Raw genomic sequence first — 18,195 nt, forward strand, 5'->3', positions numbered from 1 at the left:
TGATTATCTATTTTTACCATTACTCTTTACATTTTTATAAACAATGTTGGATTATTTTGATTATATATGCATGCAAAACACCAAGACAGATAGATAGTAATAGTATTTTTTTTTATTAACTGGATTTGAAATAAATAAAATCCAGTATAGTTTAATATATTCATATATTATTCATCACAATATCATGCCCAATCTTCTCAGTCCAGCTACCAGGAGAAATTTTCTGACCAAGATCTCTACACAATAAAAAAAATAAAATAAAAAAATACAAATAATTTAAAACAGATAGACAACCAGCAAGACATTAGGCTGTACAGGCTATAGGAATCAGTGATGCGTGGGTTGATCCAAAATGAGCGGGTGCCTGCGGTCACCCGCGGTTACGAGTCATCCAAAAATACTTTTAATGATATTCGGGTCATGGTCGGTCGGGTCGTTTGACATAAAGATGCCATTTAAACCTTTGTAATTTATAAAGTACTAGACACACTTTTGAAATACATAGGCCTACACTTTATTGGCCTAATAACTGGCGTGAATAGAGTGACCACCTGTCCCGCTTTATGTTGTACTGTACAGCAATTTTACCCTTTGTCCCGCCTCACGCAAATTGAGCATCTGTCCTGCTTTTTCATTCGACCCTGCCTAATAAATACACAGATACGTACATAGGCGTACTGTTAACTTATGTCCAATATTTCAGAGGAGAGCAATAAACGCGTAAGTCGATAGGCTGAGTCGTACGTCAATCAAACTGTTGACTGGTGCACGAACGCCTCCTCAACGTTGTCAACAATCTCAAATTGGAGAGCGCGCACGCTGTTCATTCAGGTTAAGCAGCCGTGTCCAGGAATAAAAGAAAATGCACTTTTGATAAAGAATGGACTGCAACATACTCTTGGTTAAGACCTGTAGATGGCGAAGCAGAAAGAGCTTTTTGCATTTTATGCAAAAGCAGTTTTTCAGTGGGACATGGTGGAGAATACGACATGAAGCGACATGGTGCATGTCAGTACCACAGAAAAAAAGCACATCATCTAGAAACATGCAAATCAGTGCAATCATTTTTCAATAAACCAAATGACCCACAAGCTGACAACGTTTCGGCAGCAGAAGTGATGAGCATTTACATACATCAAACACATTCATATCGCTCTACGGACTACAATAACAAGTTAGCCCCAGTAATTTTCCAGATTCTGAAATAGCTAAGAAAAAAGCTGTAGAAACATTGGGTGATATTTTGGGTCAGGTAGTTGGGGCAGGGTAAATCTTTTAGTCGGTGGGTTTAAAAAGAAATATAGGCAATATATTACAGAAAGCTTGAAATGTCTATGTAGCATGTGGGCCGGGTTAGGATTAGAATCCTTCAGTTCACTCTCTTTCTCTGACTCTTTAGTTTCATGTTTGATCATGTCACTAATTGGGGGGTGGAGAAGGCATTTAGTGAACCACTTAATGCAAAGGGAGCAGGCTTCTATATAGACACCTGGGGTCCTTAGACCGACACCGTGTCAATTTACTGGCTCTGGTGTGGTGAATCAGAGATTCAGGTGCTGTTTTTGGAGTGTTCAGTCTTTGTGGCAAGCCTTATGTGTGCGGTCATAACGCTTATTATCCTGTAGGCTATAGCGTATTTAAGTAATTAAATTAATATGAAGGGGCGACGCATTTACTATTTAAAAAAAATGCAGGTCAGGAAGTGGGTCGGGTACAATACTCTTTTTCTTTTTTTGTGGTCCGAGTTGCGGGCGGGTTAGTTGAAAACGTCAGTCGTGTGCAGGTGGTTTATACATTGACCCGCGCATCACTGATAGGAATGTAGCCAAAACTGATAGCATCACTGATAGGAATGTAGCCAAAACATGACACAATCAAACACGTGGTATTTTAACAGTCAATTATTATGATGGCCTCTCTGTAATGTTTGACTATTAAAATTTCATATGTCTCAATCAACATTATAAAACCATGTCAAAAAGAAGAGACATACTCATAACATGTATTGTGGGGTAATGTTAAACAGGCTGACTGTGAGCACGTGACAGTTAAAATATTAAGATTATTTGAACTTAAAGGGTACATAACATACAGTTTCACCTAATATTATGTTAATCTTGAGTACCTATAGAGTAGTACTGCATCCTTCAAATCTCCAAAAAGTATTTAGTTTTATCATATTTATAAAAGAAAAATACAGCTTTCTGATTCTCTCTGGAAAAAAAAACGAGCTCCTGGAGGCTTGCCGTCACTGACCAGAACACACAAACGTACTTGCTACACTCCATTCCTGCCCTGGAAAAACAAACTGCATCCACTGTTCATGTAACGCTGGGTTCTTTGAGAAGCTGAACTTGGTAAACTTTCCCTCACATCCAAAAACACATTTGTTTGGAGGCATTCTCGAACAAATCCTATGCAGCGCTGCTGACGGGTGCACGGGTGCGCTTTTCCGACAGAAATGTCCATATAAGGAGTTCCACCATCATCTATGTCATTAGATCCACGATTGAAAAAAAATAGCCGAAACTTGTACCAACCCGGAAGTAAGATTTTCGGCACAGAAATTCTGTCATTCATCCAAATTATATTTTTTTAACTTTGGCCATTTTTAGCATGAGAATCCATCTCTTTAACACTGTGAACAACTCTGAATACACGAAACACCATTGTAGCCCCCCTTTAATAAAATGGTAAAACAATGTAATTAACACAAGCTTACAAGTCATGCAACAGATTCGTAAAACGAATCAGAGTCTAATATATGATGACTATATGCATACAAGACTATTTACAAATTACCATCACTTTAGCTAGCCTAAATTAACTTTCCATTGAAATGCATCACAATAGTTTTTAATGTTAACCAAATAATAATTGATTCACATTAGATACTCACACTCTGATTGTCATCCATCTTCGCTGGTCCTCTAATTCAGTAGGTGGCATTGTCACTAAAAACCTAGGGTCCTAGAAATTCGTTCCTAGAATTGCAGTCCTGAAAATGCAGCCTCTGGTTTTGCAGGCAGATGCTACTCGATTTAGGAGAAAATCTTAAAAATAGTTGGCTTGTCAGTCCTAAATTTAGAACTCCTAAATTTTTGCTCTAAGAGTATTCCACAAAGCGTTTTAGTGCTAAAACTAGCTCCTAAATCTGTGAAATGTTAGGAGTAGTGAAGAGGACTCCTAAGTCACTAAGACCAAATCAAAATGGCTGTTGCCAGTAATCTACATCAATATGCTCACATAACATTCATCGACATTGAATATGGCTTACAATCTGAGATATGTATTTAGTACATGGCAGCTCAATCTAATATTAGCCTCGAAAAAAGTGTGCATGTTTTTTATGGAGTATGGAAGCTGAACAGTAGCGTGCTTGTGCTACTACATTGCAATCATTTGCTCTTAAAATACTTCGGCATTTTGGGTCATACAGATTAGAGTAATGCATCTTTTGTATCTGTTAAGACCATACGTTTATTCGTGTGCACTCAGAAAAGCAACAAAATTATGCAATTATTATAAAATAATTAAAGCAAACGATGTGCTTTCTGTCGTCTTGGACTCTGTGAACTTGAGCGTGGAACTTCGAAACTCTGTGTATGCTTGCCTTATTACAGACATAAAAAATATATCTATAGAGAGTGAAAGGTTTAAATGAACCAATTCAAATAGAAAACAAAGATTCTCACATTATGTAATCCGTATGAAACATGCATATAGGTGCTGTGGAGATGAGTCACTGTCAGACTTCATCTCTTAAACGGAAAACATAAAGCACTAGTGTAAAAATAAATTATGATGTTACAATAAATAAAAACGTTAATGTAGTGTACAGTACATGCTGTTTTTCCCTAACAAATTCATAATTGCACTGTGGCAAGCCTTTTTTCAAGCGCTTGAGCGCTTATTAGGCTATGTAGGCAATTAAAGGCTCATTATTATGATTTATATGGTTTATTAATAAAAAAGCAACTAATACTTGACTAATGTTTAAAATGAATGACTTCTAGTCGACCAGAAAAAAAATTTAGTCAAGGGCAGCCCTAATGCACATTGACTAATAGGCCTACAGTGTGTTTGTTGTCTTCGTAAGTCTAAAAAAAATAGTAACCTAAATGTTCATTTATGGAATGTTAAATACAATTTTATAGCATAAATCTTATATTATTTAAAACAATTTTATTATTTTATTATGTTTTTATTTACAACAATAATAATAACCATGTAATAAAGAAAAAAAAATGAAGATAGCAAACTAATAAACATTTTTTGAAAAGATGTAAAATATGGAACATGGAATGCCTTTAAACCTGTTATTAAACTTTCAAAAGCTTGTGTTAATCAAATTGTAATGGTAAAAAACACTTCATAAAAGAAATAAGTTGTCCTGGGCAGTCATGGACTCATCATGGTCCAGGATGCCATTGTCCTCTAGTCCCTAAATAGTAAATCTGGATCTTAAAACAAATAATATTTCTGCATCATAAGTCATACTTCACTATTACACAAGGACAAATTCATGCAGTGCAAAGAATATATATATATATATATATATATATATATATATATATATATATATATATATATATATATATATATAAACTAATTAGCAAAAATCAGTGTAAAAATGTCCTCCTCACCCCCGTATCTTGCTCCTCACGTGCTTGTCATCAGTAATGTGCATGCTCTTGGTTTGAATACAGTACAAGATCCACATTGATCATTCCTGCTACATTCTCAGTTATCCCTCAAGTGTTTGTAACAATAAAGCCCATGGCACCATCTTGTAATGCAAAATAATTAATCTCGAAACAGTTTGTGGTTGATATCCAGCACTGATGTGGTGTAGCTTGTTCTCAGCCAGAGGATCTCCCAGTCCTAAGATCCCAGACCTGGTCAAAGTGAAACAAACAATCCAGATGAAGTTGTTTAATGGACAGAGAGCTCAGCTTATGTTCTGTGTGATTTTAGCAGTGTGAGCAACTATGACCCTTGTAGTACTGTACACTTACCATTCTTCAAGCTGCTTTAAGACCTTTTGAGAAGCTTTTTCTCTGAAGACAATTTACCACATCCTCTTCTTTCACTCCTTTCAAGAGCATCACTTGGTCAAAACCCCTCATTTGGCTGATGAGATCATCTGTACAAATTAAAATACTGCAATAAAAATTTCATTCTGCAAGAATTAAGAAAAAGTTACAGAGGCAAAGGCCTTGCTCATGAGACTGACTTAGCATGTCTAGTTCTCAGAGACTGGAGTTTTTGCCTCTAAAATTCATCTATTGTTGCAGTAAATGTGTCTTTCTTCCTCTAGAATCTTTCTCCAAAGTTCCTGACTTCTCTCACAAATGTGTTTTAGTCTGTGCAGTGTATGTTCTTGCTTCTAACCAATCAACTATAAATCCACAATTTATAACATAACATTAACAAAACAATGAAATAATGTCAATTGGTGTTTATATCAACTAAACCAATTTCATGACACTTGTCTGCTTTTAAACAGGTGGTGTGTTTTTAAAAACATAAGATTAATAATGTCCAGTCACACTTTGCTAACATGCTGTAATTGTAATATTATTTAAAAAAAAAATCAAGGCTGACATGACCAGTCCCGTGAGAGATCATCATAAAGTGCTGTAACACATAACAGCATTGTTTCAACAGACACATACCAGAGGACTTCTGTTTGTTTGAGCACAAGATTGCCGTCTTCATTCCTCATCCTGAGCAAATCATTTCCTTGGTCTTCCTTCTCTTCTGTGAAACAAGATAATCTCTACTTACTCTGTGTGCAATTAATATTGCTCATTAAACATATAATTAAGTTAATTTAAAGTAAGATTCAGATCAGAGCATTTGATGAGTAAATGTTGATTCAAAAATATTTTAACCAAATGTACCTGGGAAGAGCTGATCATGGCAAGATTCACTGAGACTCAGAAATAGCTCTTTTAGTTTTTAGGAAGGTTTGTGAGAGTTGGCTCACCAAAAACTTCTAAAAAAGAAGAACAGCATTATCTGCAAACAATCCTGTAAGACAGAAAGGAAAGAAATATTATTAATTGTGTGCAACTTATACATTACACTGGGTTTTGTTTAGACCATAAAAGCAGCCTCTGTAAAGATGCTGTATAGTTAAATGTTAAATGCATCCATTATTAAAAGCAAGTAATTAATAGCAAGCTATAGTCATATGAATTCTTTTGATAGTGTCAGATGAGACAATATCATACAAGTGTTAAACTGGATTATTAAGACTGTGATGTGCGACTGTGTTTAGGGTTCATTTTTAAGACTTTGACCCTGTCCAGATACCCACACTTGCAGTCTTGGCCACTTGAGAGTGTGTGTACGTGACAGTTTGTGCACAAGACTGTCCCCGGTCTTAATAATGCCAAAGCACAGTATCCTTAACACACACTAAACCTCTCCAATACTGCTCCGGAGCACTATACAACGCTTAGTGTATCCCATCATGCATCGTGTTTTGGATTAAATCGTCAGACTTTTTGCCGAGATCTCACAAGAGGTCATGGAAAGCTGTCCAATGTACAGTATGTGAAATATTGATAATTAGATATAAAAAATCTCTGTAAACACATAAGTGTGTCCCATAAGGCAGTGGCTCCCAATCCTGGTCCTGGAGAACCCCAACACGGCACATTTGAGATGTCTCCCTGATCAAACACACCTGATTCAGCTCATCAGCTCATCAGTGAAGACTCCAAGATCTCAAAAGTGTGTTTGTCAGATAAGAGAGACACCAAAACCGTGCAGTGTTGGGTCATGAAAAGTTTGACACACACTTGTGGTCATCATGCTCACTCGAACACTAGGCCAAATACAGGAAAGACGTCAAATAAGTAATCAAGTGGTCAAGTGTAAAAATGGCAAGTGTGGGTATTTGGACAGTGCAACAGTTTAAGAAACAACAAATGCTGTACAAATGATAACAGCAGGAATGTTTGATAAAAGGGACAAACTATCACAGACCAACCTGCCTCTGCAGCTTTTTGTCTTCTCTATTTCTGAAGGAATGCCTCTCCAGAAACACCACTGGGGTGACTGCTTTCTTTTACGTCTTTTCAGCTAAAAATAAAAATAATAATAAAAAAGGGGAGAGAAAATAAAATTTAATTATATACAGAATGTTAATAATGATCTGTGAGCATAATATTTAGATATAAACTGATATGAATGAACTGCAAGATGAAAAAATATTTTTGTATTATTTATTTATTTTTAATTTGTTTTATTTTTTTGGGATTTACATTAAAAGGTATTAAAAGCATGGTATTGAACATATGATTACTGTGATATCTGTCATATAAAAGCACATAAAAACAGTGATACAAACATAGCTGGTTTGGTGATTATTGTATTGTTGTATTGATTATTAATATACCATAGTAAAACTACAGTTACAGTTACTAATGTCCCATTTACTGTGTTTTAACTTCACATTTCATTTATTACTATTGTAAGTGTCGTGATTAACATGATTTTACTACAAATACAACTTACATCGTTGAACCTGAAATTAATATAAAACGGATCGAAGGTCTATGGCACGTCACGTGACAGATAGAGTTTAATCACACTAATTAACAGCTGTGTTCATTTATTTAAACGCAATGAAACTCAAAGACAGCCGCGGATGACCGATATAATACAGCGATTTAACATATGGCGCTAATCTGATTAATAAAGAAGACAGAATACATTTGATAAAAGGCATTAAAAGAGCGTATATACGACTACTCACCCAAATTGTGGAACTGATGGCAAGTATCACGATGTGTGCTGAATGAGACTTCTTGAACGTGATTTCATAGCAATAAACATCTCATGTCCTCGCGTCGAAATTCTGACGACAAAAGTTTCCAACTGAAAGCAATGAAGGTCGTAGTGCGTCGATATTCGACGCCGAGAGGCACATTTGGCGTCATAAAAGTGACGCTAGGGGCGCTTGACCATGCTTCGGTTTTTGACGCCTTTGGAGTGAGAATGGGTTGCCAGTTTTGTTCCTCCACCGAATGTGTACCACAGTGATACAATCGAATGAAACACTCGTACAAAAACCTCTATTCCACTCGAGTGAACACAAACTCCAGCAGAGAGAGAAACAACACTTCAACACACTGAGAGCAGAAACACCTCAGCTGCTGACAATGTCTTTCTTTTCATTATCAGTTGAAGAGTTTATTCATCTCAATCACTGTAGTCCTGATTCAGTTTGACTTCATGTCCTATATTTATCATTTATTGTTTCCTTGTGTGCCAATAACACTTTTTAAGGAAATTAAGTTGATGACCTTTGACCTTTTTTATCATGGATGATGTCATGGAGTTTCTCATAATGATGCTTTTGATCTTCATATGAAGCTCGATAATTATGATTCACAAAAAAAAAAAAAAACTGTATCTTCAGTTTTTCAGTCTAGACTCATTTTACACAATAGGTCTCATGAAAGATATCCCATATAGCGACATCAACACTTATTCAACATTAAAAAGACCACAATGGACTTTTACTCTTTTAATCTAAACGCAGCTGAATACTATTCACTTATTCTTGATAACACATCTATTTCTACCAGAAAGACTCGGGAGATAAAATGATGTACGAAGCATACATTTATTGACAACTCAGCAAGCATAATTATAAATTTCTTTGGCGGAAGGCCCCGTCCATGGTTCGTAATCCGAGGGTAGCGGACCTGCATTTCCTGCCTGAAGAACAAGGCAGGGGCGCAGCCGACCCCCCTGGAAGGTCAGGACAGGACCATCCTGGTGGTGGTGGGGAGGGTGGAGGTTGTTATCACGTTGGCATCTGCGAACTCAAACATGTTTAAGTACGATCTTTTATACCGAAGTATAAAGACGTGATTGGATAATGATGAAGGTAATTAGTGACGAAGTAATTGAGTCTTCCTGGCAGAAATTAGGCTAAAGCTTTCATTATCAGATACTTTCACTTAATAAATAAATGAATCATGAATGACTAGTGCTCAAAATGTTGCATGACAATATAAAGACTAAGACTAGTGTCACACCAGCCAGTGCAACAACAAATGAACAAAACTAATATTTTATATTACATTTTCATTAATCAATGCAATTATGAGTAAATTATTAAAAAATATTATTGTGAAAGAAAAATATTACAGTATTAGTTGTAGCAGCTCAAGCTGTTGTAAATCCTGCCCTCTTCTTTGCATCATCAGCTCATGCTTCAGTGCTCTGAGAGAGTTTATAGAGCTGTGAGTTTAACACTTCATGACTGAGAGCAGAACAGAACACAATCTTCATCATCACACAAGACACAACAACAACAATGAACAACATCATCATCCTCATCTGGACTCTCACACTGTTTGCTCAAGGTTTGTGTGATACAATGTGTATTGTTTCATTTTGTTATTTATTCTTTTATTCTTTGAAGTGTAAAAAATTAATCAATATACAATTTCATAATTTTACTTTCAGAGTGTAGAGGACAGATCACTGTAACTCAGAGTCCATCAATAACAGCAGCTCAACCAGGACAAGAAGTCAGAATAAACTGTAAAACCAGCAGTAATGTGTACAGTGATAGTAATGGGTCAAGGATGGCCTGGTATTTACAGAAACCTGGAGAAGCTCCTAAACTCCTCATATATCTTGCATCAACCCGTTACACTGGAACTTCATCTAGATTCAGTGGCAGTGGATCTAACAGTGATTTCACTCTGAGCATCAGTGGAGTCCAGACTGAAGATACAGGAGATTATTACTGTCAGAGTTTCCACTATCCAAACAGTAAATATGTGTTCACACAGTGATAAAGAGTCGTACAAAAACCTCCGTCAGTCAGAGTCACAGTGACTGCACTGATACAGCTGAGAGATACTGCAGCTGCTGATGAACACAATCACACACAACACTGATCAACACAAACACTAATAACACAATACAAACAGATGGTGAAGTTTATTGTGATATACTTTGACGTTGACTTTTACGAAGCCCCGTTTGAATGAGTAACATCTTTAAGTTTAAAGGTTTTCCTGTCACACAGACAGCAGAAAATCAAACAGGTCTTTAAAAACTCAACATAACTCAACTCTGAACATATTAGACCACTTCAGAACCCATCAAACCTCAACAGACCAGCATGAAATCATATTAGACCCTGTTATGGCCGATTAAACCACATTGGACAATGGCATTAGATACAGAAGTAAGGTAAAATGTGATTGTTGCTTCAGCAAAAGTTTATTTTTAATCTCATATTTGCTTTTGGTAATTACATTGAAGTGTATTTAGTGATTGTGTAGTTTGTATATCAGCTCATTCAATATACTTTTCACTTGATCTGAGCTGCAGTTTCAAAATTTCACTTTAAAACTGAGTATAAACTGAAGTGTAAACAAAAGAAAACATAAGAGTGGAATATCTAACATGAGACTGTATGAAGCTCAAAAGAAGCACAAAGCTCATCACTCTGAAAAGTGAGGTGTGCTTTGATTGGCCAGCTATCCAGTGCACTGTGATTGGCCAAATGCAAGCGTGTGACGGAAATGTTACGCCTCTTAACATATTGTGATGCCTTGTCCAGCCAGAGCGACAAGACATATACATAAAACCCATTATAAACGTGATATAAACATGATTTATACTGTAGTCATGTCTTCTTTTGGAAGGCCAAACAAATTAGTTTCGCTTTCTCAATGAATCAGCATAACACACTGCGACCTAGATTGAGCAGAGACCGGAGGCGGTCTAGAGTGAGCTGCGGTCGCCTTGAGTGAGCAGAGGCTGGTGGCTTGAGAACAGTGCAGCTGGTAAGTTCTACGAAGGTGTGTACCTTGGTCTTGCAGCAACCATATGTGGCATCCTCGGGCTGGACTCCACTTCATCCATGGTGAAAGCTGATTTGTCGATCCACAGTGCAATGTTGATGTATTTCCTCAGCGACAAGCACGGATCAGCTCCAGGCATGATGAAGCAGATATCGTCCTCTTTTGGAAGGCCAAACATAGTAGTTTGCTTTCACAGTGAATCACACAGCATCTATACGGCATGGCAGCATCATATGACCCCTTTAATATATTACAATATATTGAATAATACATAAGGAACTGTCGCTTTTCAGATATTGAAAAATATGTGACAATCTATTATAATGTATAGGTATGTTAGGATCAACCGTTGGCCCAACGAGGGAACCCAATGGCGAGGGTCAAAGAATAATGTGTGCAGATCTTTACTCGTGCTCCTGCAAGTTCACTTAAAATTTATCAGGATTTAGTTTCAATTTTAGTCTAGCTCTGATTAATCTGACTCCAATTTTCAAGTTATCATTAATTTTAGACTATTTCTAATTAAGAACTATTCACAAATATCAATTACGTATTCATTCAGATATTTGATTATTTTGAATATCCCATACATTCAGTTATTCGTTCATCAGGGACACGATGTCGCATTTGAGTCTCACATCAGCCGTACGGATCTCACAATCACAAACTCACCAGTCCGAACTTAATCAGAGAGTGCAAGATTAACTTTTACCTTTAAGTCCAGCCGCCTACTGCTCGCTCAGAACAAAAAGTGTAGTTTGTTAAGTCACTTCAATACAACTTGCTGAATCAGTGATGGACAGAATTAAAAAGATCTGTTTTGCTCAGTCATGACCCTTCAGTCTGTAACACAAAACATAGAATAAAAAAATAGCACCAAATAATTTCAAAGAGTAATCATACCTGGCAAATAGAGAGACACATGGCACGTGTGCGGGAAGTTTTGTTTGCAGTTGTTTCGACGATTCTCTTTAAATACTCAAATCAGAACAAAACAAATTAAATCATAAATTCAAGATAATAAAAACTTCACAGAACTTTTACTGGGACTTGAGGTAACCTGAAAGCCATATTTACCCTGGGGTAGAAAAACAACATCTGTCGAAGATCTTATCAGAGGCTCGACTCACATGAGCAGAACAGAATATTCCCCACATTTGAGATCTTTATTTTTGGTCTGTTCTACTGATATGGGACAGATCATATTAATGAATATTATATGTAATGCTATTTTTGTCTGCATTTCTAAATGTTTTTATTTGCATCAATACATCGCCAGACACGGTTAATGCATATATTGCAGCATATTGAAAAATATAAGCACTAGTTTCCCATATATAGAAATGTATTATGTGATAAATTGTAGGTAACTGGGCTCAAAAAGTGTAAACTTTGTCTAAAAACAGCTTAAGAAAGTGTGATAATGACCCAAGCAATCACAAGGAGGATCAATAGCAATGTAGGGGTCCAAAGGGTTGTTTATTTAAGCAGGTGTGCAAAATGTGCAAATAAATAGATATAAGAGCTTAAAACAAATATTGTAATAAAAACAGTCTAAAACTAGAAGTGCAAGTACTAGAAACAGTACCAACTACAGCATCGAGGCTGAAGTTTCCCTTGCTACACAACAATCGTGTCCCAGCTCTCTATCCATCCATACCCCAACTTCTAGTGGTGGCCATGTTAAAAATACATTTTTCCCACTCTCCCCAAATTGGGACATACCATTTTTTATTAAAAACTCTTGCCTTAGAATCTTATTATATACACATGATCTAGAAACAAGCGTTTAAATAAATACAATTGATAATACAATTAAAAAGAATGAATAAACCAAAACATTTGTACCAACATTACCAGTGAAACCAGTGATGGTAGACAATTTAAAAGTCCCTCCATCACAGAAAGTTTTCACATAATGAGAAAGAAGTCACTGAAAATGTCTTCACATGAGGGTTTAAAACGGTTGAATTTCAGAAACTCAGAAGAATGTATCTAAGAAGTGTGTGCAGGTCATGATTTACCTTCCTTCAGTGAATCTGTGGAGAAATACATCAAGACCTGACAGGCAAAACCAGTAATGAGGCTCCGTTAATTATGAATGTTAGCTAGATTATGTTCACTACCTGTCTAGCAATGTGTGCTTATTCTAAAATATAATTAAATATTGATTTGTTTTTGCAAAAACTGTCAGTCGTGCATCACAGAGGCTGCGTTCTAAACTGCAAACTCACTGAATAGGTACTTAAAAAGTGTTTACTTAGCAAGTGCTAAAAGAGTACATACTCTGTAGTCTGAATGCACGAAGTATGAATACAGTCCAGATATCATCCGCCATGGTGACGTTATCATGTGTGACCTACGACGTAATAACAATCGCAACAACTTAAGAGCAGAAGATGTGAGTGACTGGTTCATTTCATCTATCTCAAAATTTCTTGATATTGATGACATTTGTTCTTTTGGTGGTCTTGTCGATGAAAAAGCTCTCCATTTATTTTGTTGTTGTGGTATAACCAATGCATTTTGGGTCAATTTAAGTTCTTATATTTTTAACCCTACTAATGTTATGATTATGAATTATTATATGAATTATTCAAAATATTTCACCTTGTCATTGTGCTTCTGTGTATATAATCTCATGCTATGATCCAAACCCTTGATATGTATGTGCTTGTAATCTTGTTTGTGTGTTTTTTTTCCTGATCTTGTATGCAATAAAAAAAAAAAAAGAATGAAATAAAAAAAGCGATGTGCACTAACATCTCATATCATCAGTAACAGTAACTGTCTAGTAGTTGTAGTAGTACATTAGTACGGTTTTCCTACCTAGTACAGCATTTTCAGTGTTTGCAATGTCTTCACAATGAAGACGTCAGGCAGCTCCTCGAAGATCTCGCCTTTGGAGAAGATTTTATACTCAAAAAATGTATGTATTACAACAACAACAACAACAACAACAACAACAACAACAAAAAAAAAAACGATTACCCCAGAATGAACTGGATTGCTAGCCCACCTCAACACTTGTGTACAATTTGAATGAATAAAATTAACCATCACAATAACTAAATACTTTACAAGTGAACAACAAGCTTTATTCAAATTCATCGTTCAAAGAAACTATCACATATTTACAGTCGGTGAACCCAACATCCTGCTGCCATCTCTCAGTCAATGTGTCAATCTCTCAGTCAGTGTCAATTCTCTGGCTTTATTCTGATGAAGGAGCTGATCATGGAACTGATTTCACTCTGACCATCAGTGGAGTCCAGACTGAAGATACAGGAGATTATTACTGTCAGAGTTTCCACTATCCAAACAGTAAATATGTGTTCACACAGTGATAAAGAGTCGTACAAAAACCTCCGTCAGTCAGAGTCACAGTGACTGCACTGATACAGCTGAGAGATCCTGCAGCTGCTGATGGGAGGAGGACAAAAACAAAATCACAAATTGTGAAGCAGAGTGAGGGTCTGAATCTATGTGCAGAAATGTATTAAAACAAGGGGAAAGCAGTCGAAACAAGGGTCAAACACAAGGCAAACAGGCAGAGAAGCAAACAACATGCATGGGGTGTGTAAAATAATCATAAATCCAAGCATGTACAGTGTGAAACAAACAATAGTTCTCACTGAGTGAACACGCAGTCAGGGGTTAAATGGGTCAGACTAATTAGACAAACAAGTAATTAGACTCTGGTGGAGGAGTTAAGTGGCAGAGGATGTGACAATATACCTAATATAATCATAATGTATATCACTTACATTTTTGAGAAGAAAAATTAAATGTGTGTTACTTGTTCATCAAAACTTGCCTCCACAATGTTAACAATTAAAAAAAAAAAATTGCCTGGTCTTTATAATATTTTGTTGTCTATATTTGACTTGACTATATTTGTCTATATTTGAGTTTTTGTTCAGCAGTTAAATCATCAGTTCCTCTCAGAACAGAGCAGCTCCATCAGCAGATGTTCAGCGTCCTCACAGGAGCTTCATGATACAGTAAAACTACACAGAGTCATGTGAGGTTCATAATTTGACTACACAGTCTAGTTTAATTATTTCCTTCATCTGCAGGTGTTTTCATGGTTCACTGAGTGACATTTCATTATAAAATATGAGCTTGAGTTCTGGGGCCTCATTTATAAAAAAGTGTGTAGGTTTCTGAAATGCCCCTATAAACGATTTATAAAACTATCCATACAAACATTTCCCTAAATGCATCAATCTTTATAATTCTCAGTTCATTATAAATTCAAGCACAATATGAACAAATGCATCAAACTACAGAACAGCCACAAATATCCCTTTATGTTTCTGAAGTAAAGTACTCATCATGTTTAAACTCAGGAATTCATTAATTCCAGTGACATACTTTTCACAAAGCATATATTGATGAACATTGTGATTATCTATTTTTACCTTTACTCTTTACATTTTTATAAACAATGTTAGATTATTTTTATTATATATGCATGCAAAACACCTAAGTACATTTCATATCATTTCACACACACACACATATAGATAGATTTATATATTTTGAAAATATTTTATATATTTTATATGAGCTTTGAAAAAGGCATATATTAAAAATAAAATAATAATAATAATCTGTGGTATTAAACTTCCCATAAGCCACTGCTGCTATTATAATATAACTTCTAATGCCAACTGCCAAATATGATACTTAGGCCTATAAAGTGATACAATTATGAATGCACTTAGAAAAGAGAGAAAGTAGGTTTTTTTTTCTTTTGTTAGTAATAATTTTATTATTACTTTTAAACATATCTTTTTACTAATTTAGTCACTGTCGATACCAAATGACTGGAATGCAGAAATTCTAATATATATAAATATATATTTTTTTACAGTAGAAAAAGTGGTGACAATTCATAAAACTATTTCCACATAAGCTATTTTTTAAAGGATCGCTACTCTGTGTGACGACAGACTCCTCTCCATCCTGAACTTCAGACTGATACATTTACACTAGAGCGTTTTCTTTTTAAAACACATAACTTTTTTCATGGTTACGCCTGTTGTTCATACTACTCTGGCGTTTTCGACCCTCGAAAACGGAGACTTCAAAAAATGCTGCAGACGGGGTTGAGTTTCAGTATAAATGTACTAGTGATGAGAAGTTCAGATCATTTTACTGACTTACATCTTTGAAACTCGTTCAGCAAAATAAACAAATCCTTTTTCAAGTCATTTCATTCATTTCATGTTAATATCCAAATTCCCCAACACATCTTTTTACTCAAACATTGATCGTGTTATATAAACTATAATGCAACCAAGGCAAAATTATAAGAAACACCTCTTGAGTCTTCAGGCTTGAGTCGTTCATTCATCACGACAGCTCCATAGACCAGAGGATATGCAGTCTTCACAGAAAGAGAATTGATTAGTTCACCTCTCAAGTCTTCGGGTTAAAGTCGTTCGCTCTTTTGTCATGTGACAGCTTCCCGAATCAGCGAATCAGCTTCCCTAATTTCTGTATCCATTGCTGCTCTTATGTCACGTGACAAAAGATCGTACAACCCGGACCCAAAAACTCGAGAGATGAACTAGTAATTTATATTTCCTGTACAGATCTTATTGTATGTTGCGCATGCACGGTCAACACGAAATAAATCTAATATTCTTTCTGCGTATCCCAGAAAACCGTGTAAACAATAACATCTTGCACATCGTTGTACCTGCAAAAATGGTCATGTGACATGCGCTTAGGGCCGTTAATGTTCATGTTAGTGATATTTAATATCATTAGGCTTATTATTGTCCCAGTAAAATGATCATTCATTGTAGAAAGTATTAATTAATCACTAAGTATTAAAGTTTCTAATGTTTTGTAGAACATGAATATGCATGAAGAAATTAATCTGTGCTCTGAGACTGACAGCTGTCTGTTCTGTGTGTGAAGAGCATTTACATAGAGACACTTTGCATGAGAGAGTTTATAGAGCTGTGAGTTTAACACTTCATGACTGAGAGCAGAACAGAACACAATCTTCATCATCACACAAGACACAACAACAACAATGAACAACATCATCATCCTCATCTGGACTCTCACACTGTTTGCTCAAGGTTTGTAGTAAAACTTTCATAAAAACGATTCATTATTTTAAAATGTGAAAATATACATAATTTTTTATTCTTATACTTCATTCCTTTCTTTCAGAGAGTAGAGGACAGATCACTGTAACTCAGAGTCCATCAATAACAGCAGCTCAACCAGGACAAGAAGTCAGAATAAACTGTAAAACCAGCAGTAATGTGTACAGTGATAGTTATGGGTCACGGATGGCCTGGTATCAGCAGAAACCTGGAGAAGCTCCTAAACTCCTCATATATTATATATCAACCCGTTTCACTGGAACTCCATCTAGATTCAGTGGCAGTGGATCTAACAGTGATTTCACTCTGACCATCAGTGGAGTCCAGACTGAAGATACAGGAGATTATTACTGTCACAGTGAACACTACATCAACAGTAAATATGTGTTCACACAGTGATAAAGAGTCGTACAAAAACCTCTGTCAGTCAGAGTCACAGTGACTGCACTGATACAGCTGAGAGATACTGCAGCTGCTGATGAACACAATCACACACAACACTGATCAACACAAACACTAATAACACAATATCATCACAATCAACATTAATCTTGTATTTCTGAAGAGAATGAGTCAGTGTTGTAATATAATCATCATGTTTTATGTGTAATATATGAATCCTGTCGATCAAACTGAACAGACTGCATTCAGTCACTTCTGTTGTCTGGACGTGATGCTTTCTATTTGACGCACAGAAAGATTTACAATCTTACATACTTGCAGTCAGAATGATTAATTCTTGATGTATGGTTATTATCACTTGTATAAATGTGTCTATATATTTTCACCCTCTCCTATAAATGTAATGGTGAGTTTGTCTGTGTGCTGCTTGACTAGAGCAGAAGTGAAACTGGTCTGTTTCAGTTCAGATCATGTAACCAATCAAACAGAGACACTGGGAGTGTGGACTGAAAATCTCATTTACATTGTGAGTGTGGAGTGATTGTGATCCTCTCAGAATAGAGCAGCTCTGTCTCCAGAGACCATGTTAAAACCCCAAGAGCTTTAGTTGACTAGATTTACTGCTACTGATCGAGCTTCTGAAAAACACCTGGACAAACACTACATGCGTCTTCATCTGTTAGTTGAATGATGTTGTCAGACACAAATGGAGTTTGTTGAGAAGCTTTATTGAATGTTGCAGCAAACACAGCAAATTGAAAGATCAGCCAGTGCTTTGACACTAGAGCTCTCTTTCAGTATTGAGTTGTAAA

General features: G+C 36.0%; 1 long non-coding RNA gene and 2 gene segments (V, D, J or C); 2 read left to right on the plus strand and 1 right to left on the minus strand.

The window, feature by feature from the left end:
• Window positions 1-4,810: 4,810 nt before the first annotated feature.
• Window positions 4,811-6,039, minus strand: LOC132133607 (uncharacterized). Of its 2 annotated transcripts, none has more exons than XR_009429178.1 (4): window positions 5,907-6,039; window positions 5,679-5,763; window positions 5,019-5,146; window positions 4,811-4,898 (listed from the first exon to the last, which is right to left on the minus strand). It is a non-coding gene; the product is annotated as an uncharacterized LOC132133607 (long non-coding RNA). The 2 variants fall into 2 exon arrangements; XR_009429179.1 differs by having other exon boundaries at window positions 5,679-5,760; window positions 5,907-6,032.
• A 3,229-nt stretch (window positions 6,040-9,268) lies between these two features.
• LOC132133452 (immunoglobulin kappa variable 3-15-like) lies at window positions 9,269-9,845 on the plus strand. The segment is given in 2 exon segments: window positions 9,269-9,392; window positions 9,496-9,845. Coding segments are annotated over 2 exon segments (384 nt in total).
• Window positions 9,846-16,787: 6,942 nt separating this feature from the next.
• On the plus strand, window positions 16,788-17,948 carry LOC132133484 (immunoglobulin kappa variable 6-21-like). The segment is given in 2 exon segments: window positions 16,788-16,951; window positions 17,046-17,948. Coding segments are annotated over 2 exon segments (384 nt in total).
• The last annotated feature ends 247 nt before the right edge of the window (window positions 17,949-18,195 follow it).

The sequence above is a fragment of the Carassius carassius genome, chromosome 50 (assembly GCF_963082965.1).
Source record: "Carassius carassius chromosome 50, fCarCar2.1, whole genome shotgun sequence".
In the NCBI taxonomy this organism is placed as follows: domain Eukaryota; kingdom Metazoa; phylum Chordata; class Actinopteri; order Cypriniformes; family Cyprinidae; genus Carassius; species Carassius carassius.